This window comes from Macrobrachium nipponense, chromosome 20 (genome assembly GCF_015104395.2).
Source record: "Macrobrachium nipponense isolate FS-2020 chromosome 20, ASM1510439v2, whole genome shotgun sequence".
NCBI lineage: Eukaryota > Metazoa > Arthropoda > Malacostraca > Decapoda > Palaemonidae > Macrobrachium > Macrobrachium nipponense.
Window position 1 is genome coordinate 37,590,495 of NC_061089.1, and position 25,140 is coordinate 37,615,634.

The 25,140-nt window shown below is 35.3% G+C and overlaps 1 protein-coding gene and 1 long non-coding RNA gene across 10 annotated transcripts in view; one reads left to right on the top strand and one right to left on the bottom strand.

Moving 5' to 3' along the window:
* LOC135224954 (uncharacterized) overlaps positions 1 to 25,140 on the top strand; it is a 401,986-nt gene that overhangs the window by 289,435 nt on the left and 87,411 nt on the right. The window contains exon 3 of the long non-coding RNA XR_010316844.1: positions 7,544 to 7,594. This is a non-coding gene — a long non-coding RNA (uncharacterized LOC135224954). The remainder of the gene's footprint in view (positions 1 to 7,543; positions 7,595 to 25,140) is intronic.
* LOC135224874 (MICAL-like protein 1) overlaps positions 17,560 to 25,140 on the bottom strand; it is a 226,454-nt gene continuing 218,873 nt past the window's right edge. For all 9 annotated transcript variants that reach the window (XM_064264226.1, XM_064264219.1, XM_064264239.1 and 6 more), the window contains one exon: positions 17,560 to 20,126. In XM_064264226.1, coding sequence (XP_064120296.1) covers positions 19,930 to 20,126 — 197 coding nt within the window. In that variant the 3' untranslated portion in view covers positions 17,560 to 19,929. The remainder of the gene's footprint in view (positions 20,127 to 25,140) is intronic.

The following is a 25,140-nucleotide window of genomic DNA, read 5'->3' on the forward strand; positions in this document are numbered from 1 at the left end:
CGTTTTGCTCCTCCCCTTGTTGGGCATCCGAAGTGAGAGGGACCTCCATCCTGGACCCTACTCAAAAACCTTTTGCTAGTGAACGACTCTGAACGATGCTCAATTCAGATAAATAAAGATAGCATTAATACATTAATGCCCTACAGAAGGCCAAGGAAAACTGGATATAGACAAGACTCAACCTTGTCACAGTTTCACTCCCTCTTTGGAAGTGGAAGTTGTTCAAGTTTCCTTACCTTAGAAAAAAAAAACTCAGCTTTAAAATTAGAAATTCTTATTGAATGAATACACTCAACTTCTGAAATTTCATTCATACAAATAAAATACCAGATGTGATTGATAGAAGCTACAACAAAAAATAAATATGAAAATTACATGAAAATAACAGATATTGACAATGTGAAAGCAACAATAAAAACATGATAGTATGAACATTGTGCCATAGTACTGTGCCATAGATTTCTGCAGTCATAGGTTTGACTTTTTTCGCCTGAGACTACAATATAAAAAAATTAATAAAATAAAATAGAAAATAAAAACTTTCCTTCTCTTTAATGACTTATTTTGTGTTTTTATCATTTCATTTTATTTATCTTGTGTCACTTTTGGAATAGCGTTTTGCTCAGTTTTTCTTCTTTTCTTTTATTCGAATTTTTTTCTTATCTAGGCTTTGTGCACTGTGGAAGCTTACAATGCAAGTTCACGATCTTTCAGTTTATTTCATAAGTTTAATTGTACTGCACGAATAATAGTAAACATTGTAATGGTCTTATTTGTAGACATTGTGTGTGTGTGTGTGTGTGTGTTTGTAGATCTACAAACTGAAACATGCAGGTGTAAATGTTAGGTTAATTTATAATCATCATTACTGCTCTGAATATTGTGCCAGTATAATTTCTGACTAATAATACTCTTTCCTCACAAAGATGTTTGTTTTCTACATCTTCCCATAAAGTGTTGTACACATCCTTTAAAAGTCATTCTTATAAAAAAAAAAAAAAACCATAACAAACTTTGCTTTTTCCGAGTCAGCAGCTGTAACCTCCTTCGCTTCCCGAGGAACTCGACTCCGCACAACTTTTATTTTATCACCCGCACCAAGCACTCTCATTCCAAATGTCCCAGCAGTAAACTTTACGATCGAAATTATTCAAAAACTGGTACCTTGAAGGACCCACGAGATAAGAGAATCGAAATCAATGAAGTTCATCCAATGCACTTTCAATGGAGACTGTTAATAAATGAAAATTTTATAATGTAGCCCACACAACGAAACTACGAATTGCAGCATAAATTTCGGCAACAGATAATTCCAGGGTACATTCGCCGTTCCAGTGCCTTTCTCAGTCATTGTTTGAAGGGTTTAGTTTCTGGAAAATAATGGTCAGTAGGACAGAATCCGTAAGAAACCAGCATGAACCTTTAGAATGAGTTTGGAACGAGTAACTTTTTTTATGTGAAGTAGCAGTTCCGTGTTGTCTTTGAATCAAGTAGGTCTATAACAATCAGGATCTTTCTCGGGGCAAAGCATAAACCTGGAAGGATTGGAAGTTATACAGACTCGTATCAATCAAATTCCGATTTCTGACTTTATGACCTGAGGTTTGAATGCTTTGGAGTATTGGGTTCGAGAAAAGGAAGAATTCCAAAGGCGTATAATGTTTCAATAATAAAGAAAAAACCGAATTTCATTTGCAATACAGCCTAGAATTCCTGTTCCGTTCCTTTTGTTTTAAGGGAGATGAGAGGAGAGAGAGAAAAACAAAGGAAAGGAGCGGGTTATCACTGATATAAAACCGGAGATGAAACTAAAACGGGGGAAGAGGTTAAGGTAGAAAGAAAGGGACAACGAGCCAGAGTCTCACCCTTCTAGTCCCTGGGAATCGTCCAAGTGCTGAGGACGAGACTAGAATTTACTGGAAAGCCGAAATTGCGGTGTCTGGAGGCCGTACTTTGTAAAGGGCGAACGGAAATTATGGATAAGTCCAGTATGTGAGGAGGAAAATGAAAACCCATATAGAGGAGCATTTTACTGTCGCTATTTTACCTGTACAGGTGTATATGATGGGTTTATGGCGCCATAATAAGGTTGTTAGGGAGGTGGTTAACGTTAGACCCGACGCTAGATCGATCGTAACGAAGCAATCGAAATTTCCGCCGCCTAAATGGTGGGCGAAATAAGAGGGAGCTTTGTATTCATATCAAGGAAAGAAATTGAATTCCCAAGTATACGACTCTACTCGTGTAGTTTATTCAAGACTGGAAGAGTTTCGTTCTGATACGAGAAAAGGGAGAAAAGTCTGGAACAGCGGCCGAGGACGAGAGGTGGTGCGTTGGCCTGGAGCCAAAGGAAACCAAATGTAACCATGAGCTGGTTCCTAAGACAGGCTTTCAGGCAAAGGCAAAGATGTCTGTGACGTTAGGTTAACCAGAAAAATAATCAAAGGAATGCTTTTGGCTTGAATATGGTTCTTTTGTGTGGAATGATTCACAGAACTCGTTTGCATCTTTATCGACGTCGCAATCTGTAACTAACTTTTCCTTTCAGATCGTCTTTTTTTCGCTAAACACGCTTTGAATAATATGAAAATGCAAACTTAAACCATCTGATTCATATCAGTCAAGTCTAAGCAGAAATGGATCATAATGGGACTGAAATCCAGAGAAGTTGAAGTAACTGAATGAATGAATGACCCGATCGAACACTACTGCTCATGGTGTGCAGGCGATCAATGCTCTGGAATTCGCCTCTCTTCCCCGCAAATTCTCCACCTTTCCCCTGTCCTTAGTAACGCCAGATCGCTTTATGACCTTCTGTCCCCGGAGACTTCGATCCTGTGCTCTTTCTTCCAAAGCACTTATTTTCCATTGGTATAGATCACACGTTACAGATTCGGAGTAGCGCATGAGAGGTATGTGAGATTTTTCTTCCCACCATACGTTTTTTTTTCCCCTTTTTTTTACGGATTGACTCTTCTTCCCATCCCTTTAAGATGACCCATCTAACGAAGTTTTGCATATTTACATGAGTGTAATTGGAGTCTGAACTTGCCCTGTTCCATACCTCTCGTACATGCTTTAGTGACTAATCTACCTCTTTTCATACTTTTTACTATGATGTTGAGGGTTATATCAACATCTTTAAAATGCAGTTACATTGCTGGTATAATTAAAATATTTTTGTCCCCGCCCAGTTGACTGGATGATTGCCTCTCACAAACTTGAAAATTCCCCTCTTCACCTGTGCATATTTTATCCGTCTTCTATGCTGCTCTTTCATCTTCTAATCTTACGTTCCATGTGTCTATTTTTAGTTTTTGTATCTCTTTCTGTTTGTTTTACCCATAAGACAAATTATTCTATTATATTTTCAACAACTAAATATTTATCATTGATCAAGCCTAATAGTGAAGCTATCTACCTCGAAAGCTTGCATAATTGAGTTTTCTCCTGGGCCTCGACAATATTATTCATTATCAAGATTTCCAAGTAGCACACCATAACTGAAACTAATATATATATATATATATATATATATATATATATATATATATATATATATATATGTGGTGTGTGTGGGTGCGTGTGTGTGTGTGTGTGTGTGTGTGTGTGTGTGTATGTATGTGTGTGTGTATATATATATATAAATACATATATATATATACTATATATACATATATATATGTGTGTGTGTATGCAAACCCTTAAAACGTTACGCTTTTTTCTTATGTTAATTATGTAAGGAGTATTAATGGAGACTTAGAGGAATATCGTAGGATACTTGATAGTTTTTGAAAAGCGTTGTTTCATTACATGCGTGCGCCTTTGTTCATTATATTTTAGAGCGCAGTAAATTTATTCCAGACGTTCGTTGTTATTTTTTTTCCTTATTTGAAGCGCATGTTTTCTTGCAAGTAATTTTCAAAAATAATCATAAATCGGAGGCCGTAGAAAACGGTTCCTTTTGTTTGGGGAATTCATTTGTTTGCTCCCCTTCAGTATTTTCCTTTGTCTCTTCCTATTCCAAAGGAATTTGTGAGCAGAATACATTTTCAAACCCTAGAGCCCCCTAAAGTGACTCCAAAAACATCGACATTACTTCCGTCCTTGTGCACAACGGAGAAAACGGGCCAGAAAATTGCCCTATATATGTTGCTGGTAACTCAGCCTTGCCATTACAGGATGTTACCTTAAGGTCCGGCAGGGTAAACCACCAGTTTTGGTAGCCCCTGTTCTTTTGTTCTTTTTTTTCCTCTCGGAGAAGAGAAGAGAAGAGAAGAGAAGAGAAGCAGCGACAGCAACCAAAGAAGAGAACTGCAACCAACAGAATGTTCAAAGCGAGGTACGTCGGCAAAAGAGGTTTAAGAAAAACCAATAAATAAATCAATGGGATTTCCAGAAAATCTCCGATAGACCACGAGGCTGCTAAGTCATCGATTCAGGGCCCAATAAAGAGGGTAATAAAGATAGGGAGTGATAAAGGGGAAGGTGACAGAAGACTGTAAATATAGCCGATAGGGATGAAGATAATAGTGATGAATGGTATCGGAGATATAATAATAGACCTTTTACTTGCGCACTTACGCCAGAAATTAAAGATCAAAGAAAGTCTCATATATGCTTAAAGTCAGTTATATATTGTAGATGATAGATAGATTCTTCCAGTCGAATATAAAACGGAATCGTTATTCGTTGGAAACTGATGTGAATTAGGAAATTTTGCCTTTTATTCTCAAATAAAATACTGAAGGTTACTGGATGACATTTCGCATAATAAGATGCAGCGATACATTCGCCTTGGGCTCCTTTGTTTGTCTACGGATGTATTTTTTATGTTTGTCTTTGCTACAGTTACATTTATTTACTGATGTAATAGCACTTTAAAAACTTTATTTCTTCAGTAATTACACCGTTCATGTTGCTCCATCTATTAGATTACAATTGAAGGAAGCGTGTAAGAGTAAACATTTTATTTTCTCCCCGCTAAATAACAACTGCGTCCTGATGGGATACCAAATCTCGATACTCGTGTCTCGAAGAATCACAAGTACCACTTGAAAGTTGAGAATACCCATTCCGACGCACTATGAAAGATTCAAATTGCTAGGAGGAATTTTCTTAAGAATATCAGGTCCTAGCACTTGGAATGCTATTCTATCCGAAATATCTTTTCAAAATGGCTATGACAGCGCTTTTAATGTTCAAAATATGGTGTGTTAGGGTATGAATCTTACTCTCCTCTTTTGCAGTAGAGTTGTATTATAGGCGGCTTGATTGCGGTTATAATAATTATGTAACTCTAACCCCAGATTTTCAGTTTTTTTTTTATTTTATTTTCATAGTAGTTTTACATTACAACCATTTAACATGTTCTCTCTCTCTCTCTCTCTCTCTCTCTCTCTCTCTCTCTCTCTCTCTCTCTCTCTCTCTTCTTGTAAATTTGAATAACATTGTAGTATAATTAAGGTTTCATCCGTTGTAGAAACGAAAATAAGGAGAACAGTGTTAACTTGCGTTTCGCTTCATTCAGAATAACATCTTATAAACACGAGCTTCCAATTTCCCGTTGAAAGCGTTCAATCCCGTTAAATTTTCTGCTGCGAAGATACAAACAAAATGATCTATAGATTGCTCTCGGTTCTAAAGAGCAATCGGATTTCGAATAAGAAAGAAAGAATCTTGAGGATTCGCGCTAACTTTGTTGCTCAAACTCTGGAAACTAATCAGCGAAGGGAAATGCAGAGTTGCGAGCTCTCGATGGCAATTTCTATCTTCCTGTTACGTGTTCTTTTAGTTTCATCTGTTCATTCGCTCTTCGTCATGTCTTGAGTTTACCCTCCTGTTGCTATATTTCGTGATTCAGACACCCATTTACGTAGGTTTCTTTCTAATTTCCTTAAACTAACCTTTCCTCTATACATTTGTCTCCAGAGGTTATGTTTGACCTTGGTCATATTTTCACAATCGGGCCTTTTGAACGTTTGGAATATCCAAGATAAAGTGGAATAAGAAATTTGAATATGCTTCGTCTTTAAATGACAGCAATAAAGAAATTAATAGTAAGGGAAGTAAGTTCAGCAAAAGGCAACACTACCGTGTTGTGAGTTAAGCCAGTCAATTATTCAGTACGACAGCCACAGTAATATTTAGGGCTGTATACGCCATCCTCTACAGTGGTTGTGGCTTGGTTTAACTAGACGTACTGCTACGACTAATGAGTATATTTTGATTTTTCAAAAGTTTAAGTGGAATACATGAATACATTTCTGTGCTCATCATATACATGGAATTGTGTACCTTTATCCTTTGCAATCAACGTGCTGAAATTAGTTTGTGTACTTTCTGTTGTTGTTAAGATTGTCATAGACATTTATATAAGATGACTATTTAGCAAAGCATCCCGAACATAATTAACGTGTCGCAAGCTTTCGCACAAAGACGAATGATCCTTTATGTGAAGAAAGCAACTAGGGTGCTACTAAGGATTTAGAAACATGAAAGGAACGTTGCCAATTTTAAATATGCAATACTGCTTACCCGAAAAAAGAGGGGGGGGGGGGCGAAATAGATATGTGTCCGTGATTCGGATAACAGCCCTGATGAAATCTCCACAGCGCAGACCCAAGGCTCGAAATGAATACATAGCAACGACTTCCACAAGATACTAATTTGCAATTTATTCGCGTCTCAAAAATGGCGAATGAGGTGATTAAATACCCTCATACACACAATCAGCCGACGTGATTGGGAACGAACGAAGACTAACGATCCTGTGGGAAGGACGTGTTGTACCAGCAGGAATCCTAGTTAATTGCGGCCTTGGACTTCGAGAATTGTTGGTGCTCTGTCTCGTCGTTCTGCTTTCATAGAATCTGAGTGCGAAGTGGGCTAAATGGCGATAGTTAACTAAAGTTTTGCCCATTATTCAAGTTTTAAGTTATTGGCATAACGTGATAATTTCAAATGCATTAATTTTAAGACTAATTAAATTACTAGTGGAAGTAATTTTTCCATCGGTTTTTATGAGAGAATTCGTGCGCTGGGTAACGCGGTAGAGGGTTTCAATTTGAATTATATTCGTCGTAGATTGATAAGTACGTGTGTGGTCGTTTTCTTATATTAAACTTAACATTACTCTGTAAAACTACCGCCGTTCTTTGAGTAAATTCCTAGAAATTGTTTGTGAAGCCACGTCGCCCCCCACCCCCCACTCCCTTCACATTCTTACCTAATAAGGTGTTCTTTTCCAGTCGTTTTAATATTCTGCAACTTGCGTTCTAGGTAAATTATATTACATTTATTCATTCGTATAATAAGAACAGAAAATGCTTTTAAGAGACTATGGTGTATTATTCAGCGTCAAGGACGTTTATGGCCTCACAAAATGAAATTAAAAAGGATTAAATTTAATGGTATTATCCTTGAAGTAAAATATGCTGAAGTTCTTTTTTTTATGTTACGTTAACTAATTGACTGACTTCAATATGAATAATAAAAGAGACCTCTAACTTTTTGACTAATTTTCTTGATTTTTTTTTTTCAGCCTTCCTACCGTCACGTGAAACAATTAGCTGGACATTACGATGACTCTACGGTAAGTAACCAACTACATCATCTTTAAAACGAGCAAAATTCTTTTACAAAAGTTGACTAAAGGCTTCAAATAGGCAGGGTGCGTATTTTTATTCTTTGCAATAATCAAATAATATAAGCTTCTTGCATTGTTGGCTTTATCAAACATTATACAAACTCAGTGTGCTCTCTTGAAGAGTCTCTTGCCAGTCACATAAGAAAGGGGCCCTTTTAGACAACGATCTGTGAAGAGAGATATATTTTTACGTAACATTCCCCATGTTGACCTGGTATTCATTTCGGAATAAAATTAACAGCAGAATTTCTGAAACCTCCCTCGACCAGTGACGAGATTCATATACTTTAGCCTCATTCTAGCATTCTGTGCCAGTCACAGACTTTATTCTTTTTACATATTTTTTTTGTTTTCCTATTAGTATAAGGTTTTGATAAAGACATTATTTTCTCCAGTGTATCGGTCTTAGTAAAAAGAAAATAATAATCATTAGCAATCACCAAGTCTTTCGAAACGAGACTGCGGAGAATTCTCTAATATTTTACTTCGTTTGTACGATGTTCCCTATATCGAATATTTTTATTCTTGACTCCCATAATTGAACCGTCAACACTTACCATCTTTAATTTACGCCATCCTCGACAACTGTTGTCTCCATCCATACGGGCTCAGCTGTTCAAACTTAGCAATACTTCATACTCTTTCTTACCATTCTTATCTGTTACATTCTTCTGACTTGATGCAAGTACTCTGGTGTTTCGAAATTTACTCGCTTTGTCCTGTCACCTTTTATATTTTTCATATTCACCGTGTACTCTCTCTCTCTCTCTCTCTCTCTCTCTCTCTCTCTCTCTCACATCATGTATATTGTCCTCACACAACTTAGTATCAATCATTGCATATGTAAAAGAGTAAAAAAGTTGTATTTCTTGTACATAGAGAGAGAGAGAGAGAGAGAGAGAGAGAGAGAGAGAGAGAGAGAGAGAGAGAGAGAGATTTAGTTTTTGGACTCAAGTCTACTTACGTGTCTTGTTTGTTACTGTGAGATCATTGCACAAGTCATTTCCTTGGTCACTCAGTACGGTAAGCAATGCGTTTTGTGTATAAAAATTGTGAAAGTTCTTGTCGTTTTCAGTTAAACCCAGTTTTATTGTAAAAACTGCGGAGTACACTACGCATGGAAATAATTATGGTGCTGTGTATTAGTATGCCAGTTCCTTACAGATTATACAATCACTATATAACACAACTGATAGTTTCCAAGTTCCTGGAGGGAATATGAAAGGAAGGTTGTACGGAAATGTGTTTGGCAAATAGATTGAAGTTTTAACTGGAGAAGAATGTGGAAAGGCATATATATATATATATAATATATATATAATATATATATATATATTATATATATATATAATATATATATATATATATATATATATATATATATATATATATATATATAGATCATATATATATATATATATATATATATATATATATACTTATGTGGTAGGAGAAAATGCAAAATAGTCGAGATTCAAGTTAGGTTCACAGAATCAGCTGGAAGGGCTTTCAAATAATATAGGGGTGCATGAAAACGAAGTAAAAGTTTATTTGGATGATGAAGTTAGAGGTTTAATGAATAACAAAAATAGGGCTGTTCTTTGAAGAGCCATCGTAAAAAAGAAATGACTATGTTGCTGTATAAAAGAAATTAAAATAGTCAGGAGGAAAATATGGTGAGGTATGCTTAAAATTTTGGGTGAAATCAAAAGAAGTTCTTTAGGTGCAAGAAAAATTCCTCATCATGGAAGTAAATGCAAAGATGAAGGTCAGTGTGAGATTGGATCTTAGAATGAAAGATGTATGCGGAGAGATGTTGCTTAAAGAAAATGAAGTTTTGTGTTCATAGTACTTTTAAGTGTTGAAAGTAAAGGATAAAAGCGAGGGAAATCTGCCTGAGGCAAGAACGTAAAGGGTTGTTAATTTGAGAAGGTTTGTGGAAATAACTGTTGATGATGTAAGCAGGTTAACTGATATGTCGAAGAACAAGGTGCAAGGAATCGATGAGATTGGAAGTTAGATGATTGATTTTTTGCCCGGGACAAAGTCTTTGGTAAAGGACTGGGTAGGAAAAACAGTTGTTCTCTTTTAAGGGTAAAGTAGATATATTATGAAGAAAGCATGTTACAGTTTGTAGAAAAGAAAGTGATTGCTGGCATGAAAATGGGTCAGCGATATGCTTGCTATTAGAGAAATCACTGAACGGACGGGAAGCGAAGGTGCAATGTGGTGGGATGCGAAAGGGAACTACCATCTGTTGTCTGCAGATAAAATGTTGATTAAGGACTCTAAAAGTAAAATTGTTAAGCTTCTTGTCAAAGTTCAAAAGTGTTTGTAAGCTGTAGGTGAGTAAGGTTATTGGGGGAATTTTGAGCTGTGAATATTAATATTTGTTGTAAAAACAATGGAAGTTGTCATAAAGAATGGTGGTAGGAGGAGAGGATAGGTGATTCACAGATTAGTTAAAGCGGGGAAGGTAGCCGAGTGGATACAAAAGATCTCGAAGATCCTTGGAGTGCCTACGGAAGCCAAAGTTAGAATGAATGAAGGAATTCTTGAGCGACTTTCTTCGTAAAAATAAAGTATGGATGATTGATTGTAGTGGTGTAATATTAATCTAAATTTTGGATGTTCAGAACGAATAGAAGAAAAAGGCTGAAGCTGTTGAGAAGAACTATTTTATATACGTAGAATATGTGGCAAAGAATGCTATTGAAGTAAGAAATGTAAAAATACAAATTGAAAATTTTAAAGTAGGTGACGAAGAAATAGTGTTTAGAGACGGTTTAGTCATGTAGAGAAAATCCAGTCACAGTTGCCTTGTTTTATCTCTAGAGCTACTCCAAGTTGATGTGGAACATTATATGTATACACACACACACACACACACACACACACACACACACACACACACACACACACACATATATATATATATATATATATAATATTATATATATAGATATCTATATATATATATATCTATATATATATATATATAGTATATATATATTATATATACATATATACATACGTGTGTGTATGCTCTTATTAACGGGTGCTTACATTCTTATGAAATCTTGCATAACAAAGCTTAGTTTTCTAAAAGGTTATAGTTTAAATAACGGCTGGTAGAAGCTTGTGGGCATTTTCCCGATTTTTCCTACCTCGATATGAAAGGATAAATTTCCCTTTACTTTGGTGCAACTTTCCATAAACAAATTTCCTATCCGTGCAGTTCGAGAACAAAAATATACGTATAAAAGAAAAAAATTCTCTTTGTTGTCATAGGCTTGGATTCACAGTTTAACACTTCTTGTTTTATAACACGGCCGCTGCAAACTTTTCCCATGGATTGGCATATTTACAAACACTTTACGACGCCATTAACTGACATTCTCGTTGGCACTCAAAGTAAATTCCTAACAAAGTATCAATAGAATCCCTGAAGTACAGCACATCACTGGCAAACGATGGCCCATTGCCCGGTTCAGAACGACCAGACGGTCATTGCTGTAAAAGATGAACAAAAATGAAATGAAAAGGGGCACAGCCTTCCCACTCTAAAAAAAGTGGCCTTCCTCCCTCCGGCCATTGCTTCTAGTAGCGCCAAAGAGAAGGAATTAAAACTCGGAGGGAGGCGAAGGCTACAAATCTGGAATTCTATCAGGCACTCTCAGCATGGCACTGTCTTTATGAGGGCCATAAGTGTCCAGAGCAGAAATCACGACACTGCCTTCACTACCAAACTGCTGCCGATGATGATGGTGCTGAGGGTGGGATTTGCGTGGCTCTTGGAATTCTAAACTATCGGGACTATCAGTTAAATTCCAGAGATTTGCATTGAGGCACAAGCTTTGTTTTATTTTGACTTGAATTATTTTGTTATCCCTTTGGAAGTCACAAATTTTGGAACAAACTACCATCTGAGTTCCTGCTGTATATTTAATAGATTCTTGAAGTTTCCGACATATACCTTTAGAAAAATAAATAAATAGTTTTTTTTAATAACTAATATATTTGTGTATAAATATTAATATTCACATTCATCATTAAATGTAGGGAGGCTATTTCCCTTTAAATGTGGTATTTCAGAGTCCTAGGCTCATTCATCTTGTCCTCACAATATATGGTCTGATGGGCTGCTGTTTAATTAAGGAGAGAATTCCTAACTAGTAGTATGACCTACCCAACAACATGACACTTTCCGTAGCTAAACCAGTCTTTAAATCTAAGCAAATTCAAACTCTTGAGATACAAAAATAGTCTATTTCTCCAAAATAGCTAATAGAAAATTAAAGAAAATTAATTTAAAATCCCAAAAACCCTGAAACACCATTTCTAAAATTGCCACACTATTTTCACTGTCAAAGAAACCCATCAGACTTTCTCAAATAAATGTCAAATAGACCTCATTTTCGGTAGTGACAAACCGAATCCATCTTTAAAAGAAATCACAATCGTTAAACATGGAAATAAAAGAATGGATAAATGTCCCATGTCCCAACAAAGTGTTTTCCTGCTCTTCAAAACCCCTCACAGTATTGGAACATTTTCATAGTCTTTCTTTTCACATTACCTTTCTGATGGATCTCTATGCGCCACCTCCAGGCCTTGTTTCATTTGTTCTAATGGACGTACGAATGAACGCACGCTATTCTACTCACGGTTCCGATCTACGTGCATTTTCCCATGTATCATGAACACGCCTTGCTTGGCGTACAAACTAACGAACACACGCAACTGCATTTTTCTGACGTCTTAGTCTATTACATCCAACTAACGGTTCCATGCAACAAAAAGCACCATACAAACAAACAAACAAGACATCCGACTAACCTGGTCATTTGTGCGTTTCACGCTCCCACCAAATCGACTTGCTAAAATATCATGATTGCGTAAGCTTGGCTCATTCGAGTGTTTTTAAGCTTTTTCCATAACACTCGAGACTGTGATCATTGTTCATTCCAATCTTGTTGGTGTCACCCGTTGCTGACCTAATTTTTAACTTAACATACCAGTGCCTTTTACACACACACACACACACACACACACACATATATATATATATATTATACATAAATAGTATATATATCTATATATTATAAGATATATATATATACTATATATATATATACTATATATATATATACATACATATATATGTATATATATGTAGTATAATAAAAATATAAATATATATATATATATTATATATTAATATATATAATATATATATATATACATATATATATGGTATATATAAGTTATATATGTATATATATATGTATATATATATATATATATATATATATATGTATGTCTAGCTATATCAATACATAACTTATGCGTTGCATGATTATGTGGGATATGATTATGATTTAAACTCTCCATATAATTTATTTCCATTTACCTTCGCGGTACCTGTATATGCAAAGTGACCATTAAGGACTATTGTTGTTAAATGGATCAAGGTTAAACAGCATATTTAACTAAAACAGACGAATTTGTTATGATTGTAATAAGTCTCTTTGTATTTAAAAAAAAAACTGGTGAAATTCAGAAAATGATGAATGCATTATAAGTTGGGAATATATATATATACAGGCGGTCCCCGGGGTTACGACGGGGTTCCGTTCTTGAGACGCGTCGTTAGCCAAAAATCGTCGTTAGCCGAAAATCGCTCGTAAGCCGGAACATCGTCAAAAATCCTAAGAAGACCTTTGGTTGCATTGAAAACTATGTAAACTGCATTCTTATGGCATTTATCATCAAAAAAACCTTCAAATATTGATTATTTTGCATTTTTGGTGTCATATTTCATCTCCCAGATGAGCGTTGTACCCCGGAACGTCGTAAGCCAACACCGTCGTAACCCCCGGGGACTGCCTGTGTGTGTATATATATTATATATATATATATTATATATATATATATATATATATATATATATATATATATATTACTGTGCTGAATGTCTGGATATAACCAAAAGTACTTAAGTAACACAAGCTCATCAGCCCTAAAGAGTTTGTTAAAACCAAGTGCTGCAATAATGCAAAACCAACACAAGCCCATTTTGCATTATACGCTACCATCAATCTTATATTACAAGACTTATAATGATTTTGATCATTCCCATTTTAACCATATTGACCCCACCCTTATAACGGAATTGATTTTACACTGACAGCTTTCATTTGATATATTACATATATAACCATGTTCATAAACATGTATTGCATGTTTTTTTATCGCAAGTGATCTCACCACTCCCCCATATGATGAGATGGAATGACATTTTTCGTCATTCACTCATTCAGACCTTTCATTTATAGGGATCTTTTTTAAACACTTTCATTAGGAAGAGAAAATGTATCACTTTGAAATTTTAACATTCCATGCTAACCTTATCATTTCTTTATTCGCTAAGAACCATACCTCTGAATTAGCACCTGTGGGATAAATGGTAGTAGAGGATATTTACTATTATGATATTACAGCTGTTAAACTAACTTTGGTTTTATCATTTAGCCCTGAAGCCAACGTCTTCCTGTTATGCAGGTCAGTGCTGCAGGGCGAAAAATGAAATCTTTGACATGACGCCTGAGAAAATATAGAATGAAACAATATGACAAGAAATGCAGGTTATTTTTGTATTAATCATTACTTTACTGTACCTTGGTTTTGAAGTACTTAGGCCTGCTTTTGGGGAATTTCACAGTCTGTAATTTCAAGTTACTTTCTGTGTACATGTGGTATAGAATAATTTAATGCTATTTGTTTCTGTAAGATGCTCTCGGTTATGTGTCTGAGCTGCATCAATTTTGTTAGAGTGGTTTTTACACTAGAGCCCAAGTCATACAGGAAAAAGCATTGTCCTTAGAATAGCAAAAGTTCTCATAAAATATAACTTATGAAAATTAAGAAACGAGACCATCCGACGGTGGTCCAAGTCATAACTACTTATACTTCAGTCGATTAATGTCTTTGTCATTTTATAGGTTTTCTTCTTGAAGTCTTACATCTTGTACTTTGACTTAATTGTTCCAGTTTCTTATTTGTTGCTGTTTGCCCTTTTTGTCCAGACTTTCAGTGCCATTCTCTTTTCTTTTGACTATTTCTCGAAGCCTCCCCCAGATGTAACATACCCTTTTTGTTGATGACCTTTTGATATCTTGCAGCAACAAGGGTGGCATTGATGATATTATGAAGTGGGCTGAAATGAATGGTTTTAGGTTTTCAGGAAGGAAAGCAGTAACCGTGCACTTTGCCATATAAGAGGATCCCTTCCTTATCCAGACCTGTTCATACATGGGCAGAGAAATCAATGTGTTGGTGAAACAAGGTTCCTTCGGTTGATTTTTAATAAGCAAGCTGACTTGGATCCCATATCTGAAATATATTAAGACATAATTCCTGAAGCCTGAATGTACTGAAAGTTGTGTCCCATGCTTTGTGGGGTGATGACCAAACTCAGATGTTGAGACTTCACAAAGCCTTAGTCTTTAAAAAAAAAAACTTACTTATTGGTGTGAAGTGTACACCTCGGCAAAGCCTAATACCCATAAAAGATTTAATTCAATTCATCATGAAGGAGTAAGATTAACCACAGGTGCATTTAAGTCATCTCTTAATGAGAGCATGCCGGTAGAGACAGGTAAGATGCTTCTGGGTCAGTTCATTATCTTCGTCTGCTGGTTCGGAGCTGGTACAGATTTCAGAGACTCCCTACATTCTTATCCAACATTTATATCAGAAATGAAGGCATTGGCAATAATATGAAAATCACCCCAAGCAACCTTAACCATTTGCTTTTAGATTAAAATGTATAACCCTAGCAATTAAACATACTTTCTAGGTATTTGGTTAGTCCACCCAGGAACCTTCCAGAGGTAAAATTCAACAAATGTAGAAATGTCCAATAAGGTGATAAAATAAATATATTTAGATAATTTCTACCAACATGATAACTCCATTGCCATTTTCACAGATGGTTGAAAGTAAGATGCTGGCATCAGCTTTGGATTGGTCTTGCCTGATGTAGAAATAAGTGGGCGATTATCATCTGTTGCATCTATTTTAATAGCAGAACTGCATTCAGTTGTAAAAGCCTTAAAGGAAATTTTATTTCGGAATGTTCTTCAATCTTAGATCTTTTAGCTCTTCACATAAATTGATTTTAGAGATATTGGAATGGCTGTTGTTACCGAAAAGAAGAGGTAAAGGAGTACATTTTTGTTGAGTGCCTTCCCATTTTTAGTGTTTGGGAACAAGCAAGCTGATCAACTTGCTAAGCCAGCTGTCACCTCTCAAGAAGGAAGGAGATGCCTACTACCATATAAGGAAAGTGGCAAGCTACCTCACTGGAAACTAAGGTGGCGATTATAAAGATATTAGATGGTGGGTAACATATGAATCGTTCAACTGTTGGCACAGTCTTTAAGAACAAAAAGTGAATTATGGAACATGTTAAAAGTGCTATGCCTATGCAGTCAACAACTATAAGCAAGAGAAGGGGGAAGCTGGTAGAAGAAATGCAAAAACTTCTAGGTACATATCTGAATGGAACACCAGAGACATAGGTCTGTACCGCTTAGCCTCATGCTGGAAAAGGCTAAAAGCCTTTTGGATAACCTGAAGGCTAAGGCTGAAAAAAGCACAGGAGATTAAACATTTGCTACAAGTTATGGACGGTTTCATCACTAAAAAACTTGCTAGCTTGCATCATGTGTTCACTAATGATGAGAAAGCGAGCGGTGACAAAGCAGCAGCTGAAAATTTTCCCGAGAGGCTCAAGGAAATCGTTGATAAGGAAGGTTATACCCCTCAGCAAGTGTTTAATATTGACAAGACAAGTCTTTTCCGGGAAAAAAATGACAGAAAAAATATGCATCAGCTGTGAAGAGAAGACGATGCCAGGAGTAAGGTGCCTGGTGGGAGAACGAGAGGAAGACTGAAGTGAAGGTAGACAGATGTAGTTAAAGAAGATCTGAGAGACAAACAATTTTCAGATGATGTGTTTGACTGGGCCAGGTGGAGGAAAGCTGTCAGAAACATTGAACTCGCATAGAAGTGGGAAAAGATGCAGAGAAATAAGATAGATATGTATACCAAAGGGGAATTACTGTTGATAAGTTCTTCTCACAGACTCAAACTGCTGAGCAAGAGAACTCACGATGTTCAGTGATGCCGTAGCCCATCCAGACATCACAAGAGGTATAAGCTGATACTGACCCCTTGTCCTGTACAAGTCCCCATGGAATGCAAGCATTTTAACTACCATTGGAATTAACCCATCTCCACCATGATATCTGTTTGGTGTGTTTGAAGCACGTAGCTATTTTATGAATGGAGTTTTTATCACATAACTATGAGTTATATACAAGCATTAAGCTACAAATGTCATTTAATATCCAGTTTGCTCTGTGGGAATTAAAATCACTGATTTCTTATAAAAGATTAGTAAAATTACATTGCATGTTATTTGTGTAGCCTAATTGTTGAAATTTGAAGATCAGCACAAATTACCTGTGATTTTATCATATTTTCATATACATATTGCAGTCTCCAATAATTGCAACACTCCTATTGGGTCAAGCTTTAGGGAAATGTAGAATTTCTCCAAGTCATCTATTTTGGGGCCTGTTCATATTCCATTCAATTGCATATTTGATAAATTCATGATCTGAGGATGGTTTGACTTTATTATTCATAAAAATCAGAGCTTTATGTACTGAATTTTAGTATAATTAGTGGTATATTTTTTGTTTAGAAGCCTATTAACAAAATCTCTTATATAGGACTCTCCAGAATCACCATTCCAGTATTGTTTAGTCACTTATGCTACTGTTTGACTTATCATTGTTCTACCCCTTTTTAGGAATACATATATATGAAAAGATAGCGGCTTATAACCAAATTAAATCTTTATTTTCTAAATAATTCCAGTACAAAAAAGAACCTTTATACATGAAATATCCCTGTTAATACATTATGTTGCAGGGGTTGTAATGCATTTACAAAATCACTGCAATATGTTGTTCCCTAGTTATATTTTCTGAACCACCTGCATACTGGGAATGACAGAGCATACTGAACTACAGTACTACATATATGGACACCATGCCTAGCACTGTATGATTAGAACCATACCTTCCCATAATAACTTACTGAACTCCATATGATGTCCATATCTTGAAGCATTAACATTTTCACATCATATTTTTATTCATATATTGAGAATTCTTGCACCAAGAATATTGTGACCTAGCGTGCATTGGAACATTTCAATACTCAACAGATGACATACAATATTCACAAGTTTAAGTATTAAAATGATCAAAAAATTACAATATGACTTAAACATTTGGAGTGTTTCCTTAATTCTAATAAAAGGCAAAGCCTGGTTAATGAAACTTATGGAATGGATGACACAGGGCAAGACTCAACATTAATCATCTTACATTGTTGATAAAGATTCAGTGGCTATCTAAAACTAAACTAATATCTGGTGCTAAATAAGCAAAAATTATCAGACCTTATTCTGAGTGAACAACCAAATTTCTTGGCACTTTGTGTTTCACCATGTAATGATTTAGGCTCTTCATATATAAAAAAGAAAACTTACAAAACTAAAGATATCTCTTCATTATTTACTATATAACAATACAAATTCTCCCCACAACCAGTAACAAATGACAACAATTGAGTTTAGATAATTCCTGCTGTGTACTAATAACAGCATCATAAATTCTCCTGTAGAAGTTACAGTTTGCAAAATGTATTAAAATTCCCAAAATATTTATATAGAAAATTTACACATGTAAAAAGCTGAGAGATTCAGTGAAATACCACAGAAAACAATATAATTCAACTGCCACTACAATGACTATCTTTAGAAGATACAGAAAGGAGTCACAAGGGACCAGCACCTATACCATTCACCAGGTCACAGCATTAGCAAATTGTAACGAAGTCAACACATGGTGGTCTATCGTTTTATTAAACTAAAAGGAACATGCTGTTTTTTATGGCATAGTTTGCAAAAACAGAGAAAGACCAGTAGTTAGCATTAATTTTAATCATTTTACTCTCAGTAGATAAAGAGGGATAAGTGATCCATTTCTTATATATTTCATATTAAGTATAGTGTCCTTGAAAAGGCAATTGCACATTTTGTCAAACTGTTTTTACTTGAATTTTTTTCTCCATTAATTATTTTCTCCATTACATATGAAAATACTGTGAAACTTATTGCCATGGCAGCAGATCTGGTATAAAAATTCCTTATGCTTTTTTTGTGAATTAGTATATTAAAAGTTTGCATGAGAATAATATAGAGATTTGTTTTTTTATTATAAAGTTAAGTAGTTTAGTGAGACTAATAAGCTACATTCCTGGACCAAAAGTATTTTCAATTTATGCTTTAAATTCCTTTTTGCTTTAAAAAAACTCCAATCTACAGTAGTGGCAAGTTTACATGGTCATATTTTATAGGGATGATTAATGTTACTCAGAAGTAACCACCTACACTCCTGGTAATTGAAACTGAAAGGGAACATAAACTTTCTAAAAGTGGTGTATCCTTATGTGTTCACAACAGTTGTAGGTGTAGTGTGAATTACCTATATGTACTCCATCAAAGATTGACAACTGGAAGAAAAGCTATATATCCCCATGTGGATATTGTTTTCCCAAACTAATAAAAGCTAATGAGTTATTTTTCATGCACAATTATTCTATGGCTATTAAGTAAGCAGCATCATTAACTACTACATTTTACAAAGCCAACTAAGGATAAATCTCGAGGAGTTTTACTTTTCCATTCACAGAGACTCCTTAATATTATATTGTGTCCTAGCTGTCTCTTATCTCTTTAAAATGCAAGTGGGCTAAAAAAAATATATATATAAAAAAAATATATAAATAATTTTGTTGTTGTTAATAATGACAATGTACGACAAGCTTTGCCGTATAAATCTCAACCCTAATAATTGCAAAAATGTATGTCAAAATATGTATGGTCAGCTTCACTACATATAACTGAAATATCTTGCAAAAAACAAAGAAACCAGGTGAAATTTTTTTGTATCTTAAAAGTTAAATTTGTATTTCACTTTTTAACAGCTTTTAGGCAAAATGACTGCAGCAATTTCAAACTAGATATCTAATATGTAGACCTGCATAACCATTTTATATATACATGAACAGATCACCAAAAAAAGAAAACAAAAAAACTTGGTGTGAGTTTCAGTGTCAGTTCAAATGTCATAATTATTTCAAAATAACCATTTCTTTTTTCTTTTCTTTGACTCCTTAACTTCTGTTTCATCAATATCTTTGTCAGCATCAGCTTTTGCCCCTTTTTTGTCTTTCTTCTCCTTTTTCTTCTTCTTTCTTGGCAGCTTCAAGGTTTTCTTCTTCTTGGAAACATTCTGTGTGGCACAGCCATTTTCAATACCATCTATGTGTTTTTCTGAAATGAAAAAAGATGATCCAATTTTAATTATTTTATTTAACAAAGATAAGATGATCCAATTTTAATTATTTTATTTATCAAAGATTTTTTTATTTAACAAAATAAATAAGACAATAATTGATCAAAATAATATATACTTAGTTTCATTATATCATACAAGTTTGGTAAGAATTTATTTAGTGTCAAATGGGCAAATTTTATATCTTTTTGAAGGCTGTTCCTGGTTTACGTAAAGTAACAATATTATGGGTAAAAATCAAGTTACTGTATATACATTCATTATTTTGTTGTTTAAAATGGGCATCTTCATTTATGTCAGAAAAATCAAGGAGAATGGCTGTCAAATACAGTAGAGCCCCAGCTCACGACCGTATTAGAACTCGACATAATCGGATTTCGCCACTAAATTTCCAATAAACTTTGAATCTGTGTTCAACCAAAAACCGGATTCCGACCCCCAGACCATATGATGTTTGTAAACAAAACTGTTTCCACCAGCCGCCTTTAGTTAGCGTCATCCAGTGTTACCAAATGTAGCATAATTTCATGTTTTTTTAGCATAATTTGACCCAAGAATTAGAGCTTAGCATAAATTCTATCATACTTAGGGTTCTAGTACAATTTTAGAATGTATTTTCACTAAAATTTTTAAATAAAATGCAGAAAATTCCTCAATTTCATACACAGCTATAGTGAATATATATATCTTCATAGTGAAATTGCTTCAAAAGCAGCACTAACAAATGATTTGATTGCTAAGTTTGAACACAACGAAGGAATGTTAAATTTTGTGAATATAAATAACCTTAGTGGCATGACAAACAGTCAGTAAAGTGTGAATAATGTTTTTTCTTCACGAGTAAAGTCTGATTTTTTTCCTTTTTTAAGTTTTATTTTATTCAATAGTTATCAAAATTTTAATTGTCTGAAGTTATTTTCACACAATTTTCAAGTATGTATTTATTCATTGTGTATGTGATCTGTTAAAGAAAAAGGGTGTTTCAGTGGCATGATAATGATCAGTAATAAGTATGTATGTTTTTCTTCTTGAATAGAGACTGGTTTGTTTGTTTTCCTTTTTTTTTAGTTTTAATTTTTCAGTAGATATCAAGATGTTATATTTGAAGTAATTTTCACACATTTTTCAAGTATTTATTAATTGTGTATTTAGGCTACAACAGTAATCCTGTTAATGTTGTCTTAACACTTCTTTACCCCTTCTTAAATGCAAAGTACGAGGTACAGTACACAAAGACCATTAAGAATGTGCTTTGAAGGATTTAGAGCAAAACAAACCGTAGTGGGGTTGTTCATTGCTGCCAGGTGTATCACGAGATAAAAAACACTACTGCTGGCTATCTATGCTCAAACATTTGGATATTGTTAATCTCTGAAATAATGGAAAAGTGTTTACATGGCATCTCACGTTTTCCTTCTTCAAGATGTTTACACCATTCCCAACTCCATAATAAACCTTAAGTTTCGTCTATCCTCTCCTCTATATGAAAGTGATGAGTGAAAAAAATATTTAATCAAGCACCCTTGCTTGCTTTTATAGGCGTAGACCTAGTCTAAAAACAATGCTCACACATGAGGTGCGCGTTTCAGTAGCAAATGCAATACGTATTTAAGTGTTAGGTTTGGAGTGAAGGCAATGTTATGTAATTAGGTTACATGTGCGGTTCGGTAGCGAATGCAATCTTTAAGCTTTTTTAAGCTTGCTGGTAAAGAAGAGGGTAGCTATAGCTTAAATCAGAGAACCCACTATGGTATATATGTGCATAGTAATTAAGAAATTAAGACAATTCTTTTATGTCTACTGTAATACCTCAATGTTTACGTGCGAGATTTGGTAGTGAAACCACTGTTACATATGTAACATGTGAGGGTCGGTAGCAATGCAATCTAAGCTTTTTAAGCTTGCCAGTAAAGAAGTAGTAACCCTTAGAAATTAAGTAGATTCTTTTATGTCTACCGTAAAAATACATCAATGTTTACATGTGAGATTTGGTAGTGAAACCACTGTTACATATGTAACGTGTGCTGGTCGGTAGCGAACACAATCTTTAAGCTTTATTAAGCTTGCTGGTAAAGAGGATGTCAGCAGTAGCTTAAGTCAGAGAAGCCGCTATGGTATACGTAGTAGTTATAGAAATTACGACTATTCTTATATGCCTACTGTAAAAATATGTCAATGTTTACGTATGAGATTTGGTAGTGAAACCACTGTTACATACATAACGTGTGTTTCGGTAGCAAACGCAATCTTTAAGCTTTGTTAAGCTTGCTGGTAAAGGGGAGGTTAGCCTTAGCTTAAATCAGAGAAGCCGCTATGGTATACGTAGTAGTTATAGAAATTAAGACAATTCTTTTATGTCTACAGTAAAAATACGTCAATGTTTACGTATGAGATTTGGTAGTGAAACCACTGTTACATACGTAACGTGTGTGGTTCGGTAGCGAATGCAATCTTTAAGCTTTGTTAAGCTTGCTGGTAAAGGGGAGGTTAGCCTTAGCTTAAATCAGAGAAGCCGCTATGGTATATGTAGTAGTTATAAAAATTAAGATGATTCTTTTATGTCTACTGTAAAAATACGTCAATGTTTACGTATGAGATTTGGTAGTGACACCAGTTTACATATGTAACGAGTGCGCAGTAACGAACGCAATCTGTATGCTTGGTTTGTAAGCGTCCTCGTAAAGAAGAGGTTAGCCTGATACTAAATTCAAAGAGATGCTGGTACGTAATAGTATAGTAATTATAGAAATTAAGATGATTCTTTTACTTATACGTACATATATATATGTATCATATTTATTTTCAAAGTCCAGTAAGCTTGAAACCAGCCCTGATAGTTGACAAATATTTGCAGTCATAGAAGACGCACCTTTTTTATAAGGAGATTTATGAACACAAAACCGTTATTATCATAACATTTACTGAAATATTTACTGTATAAGATTTACCATAAATTAATACCGAATGTAAACGTTATAGCAACGATATGGTTTGTTTACTACCATAGTCCCGCTATAAGCCACCAGGGCTGCGCTATGGTTTGTTTACCTCCTTTCATGCCACAGCCTGCCGACTTAATGTAGGCAATTTTTCGTAAGTTTTTGATAAATATAAATTGGGTTTAATTTTAATACTTTATTAATTTACTGTAAAAATTAGACTTGCTTTTCAATGCTTTATTATGTTAGCAACACGTTTTATGCCTACTCACTAAACTACATTCTACTTACTAGTTACCTAGGTAGCCTATGGCGCCCAGTCAACAATCAGTTGGAAATAGGCCAGTTTTCTTTTATACTGTATATTATCCATTTAAAATTATAAATATATGTTTAATATGATATTTATTTAACTCTTAACTTATTTAGTTGTAATTTACATGTATTGTATAAAAAGGCAAGGTTAGGTAATAACTGGTGTCAGGAATGGATTAATCCATTTTCAGTTATTTCTTATGGGAAAACTTGATTCAGATCTCGAAATTATCAAATTTCGACGCTCCTTCTGGAACGAATTATCATGGAGATCTGGGGCTCTACTGTAACTTCTTCCAACTGGCAAGAACCCAAATTAATCACGACAATGTGCAAAGTTTTAAAAGTAATATTTTTTAAGGTATAGGAACCTTAGGTTTCGTAAATGGAGTTTTGGCTGTCACTGACTAAACAAAAACCTATAGGGTAGGCCTGAGATGGCCTACCTCGTCAATTGTATGAATGTCAGTCCACAGATTAGGAAAAATTGGAGTTGCAAATGTCAGTAAAGGGGGGGTTAGTTCCTTTTTGAAAGGTATGGTTCGTATACCTTTGGCAAAATACAAATTACAGTCGACCTGCTATTCGCGGACTCACAATTTGTGGACACGCCTATTCATGAATTTTTCCACAGGCCGTATATACCTAATAATTGTGGAAAATTTGCCTGTTCACAGTATTTTTCACCGAGATATATCCACAAATTGCTGTATTTTCATATTTTTTTGACTAAATGCACTTTTTGTGATAAAACTATTAAATCGTTCAGGTATAACCATATTTAGAGGCGTTTTAAGTATTCACAGATTTTATCTATTCTTGGGGGGTATCCCTCCCATGAATACGGGGGTCTACTGTACCTTTTAAAATTTTTATTTGTTCCTACAGAGATATGAACCTATACTTCCATAAACGGATCTCACTTTTCAGGGGGAAGCGGATTGTCCTGGTATAAAGTTTGACATAAATACTCTGTCTTGTCCTGGTATAAAGTTTAACATAAATACTCTGTCTAGGACAAAACCAAAGGGAACGCTGTACTCTTATGTTACTCAGGCGCTTTCTCCTGTGCACTCGACAGCACAGCGGAGCCCTTGCCTGCGGAGCTCAATACCTCACACCACTTGCTGAGAGGCAACAATCATAAGGCCAGGGGTGAAGGTGTCCAGATACTCGTGCAGCAAATCTTGGCAGTAAAAGCCAGTGAATGTTGACTGCCTCTTTCAGAACCATGTCGTATGCCCTGGTGATTACCTCCCTCTGCCAGAAGGAGGCTAGAGAAAGAAGGAAGGCATCTGTCAGATGCCTTTCTTCAGGGACTTGTATGGAGGTTCTCTCAGGCTGGCCTGGACCCATGCATCCCACTTAGGGGGCCTCATCTCCCTTTGAGGACACTTCTAATCAAGGTTGACAGTTCTCAGAGGTTTAAGTACTTAAGAAAGAGCTCCTCTATACCTTCACTGCCAGCACCAAGAGGCTCCCCTACTGTAGGTGCACCAGGGAGTTGGCCACTTCTTTCACTGAGGTCTTGAAAATGGCCCCTCTGACAGCAGCAAGCACAGAACATCGCCCACTTGTCTTGGTATATCCCAACTGAGGTAAAGTGTAGGGTGTCTGAAATCATCTCTGCAGCTCCTTTTGAAAAACTCTGCTTTTTAGCAGGTGCTATACAGCCTCCACCAATGAAGGCAGAGGGAGCTAGCTCACTGCCTCATGTTACCTTCCATTGTGTTCCTGA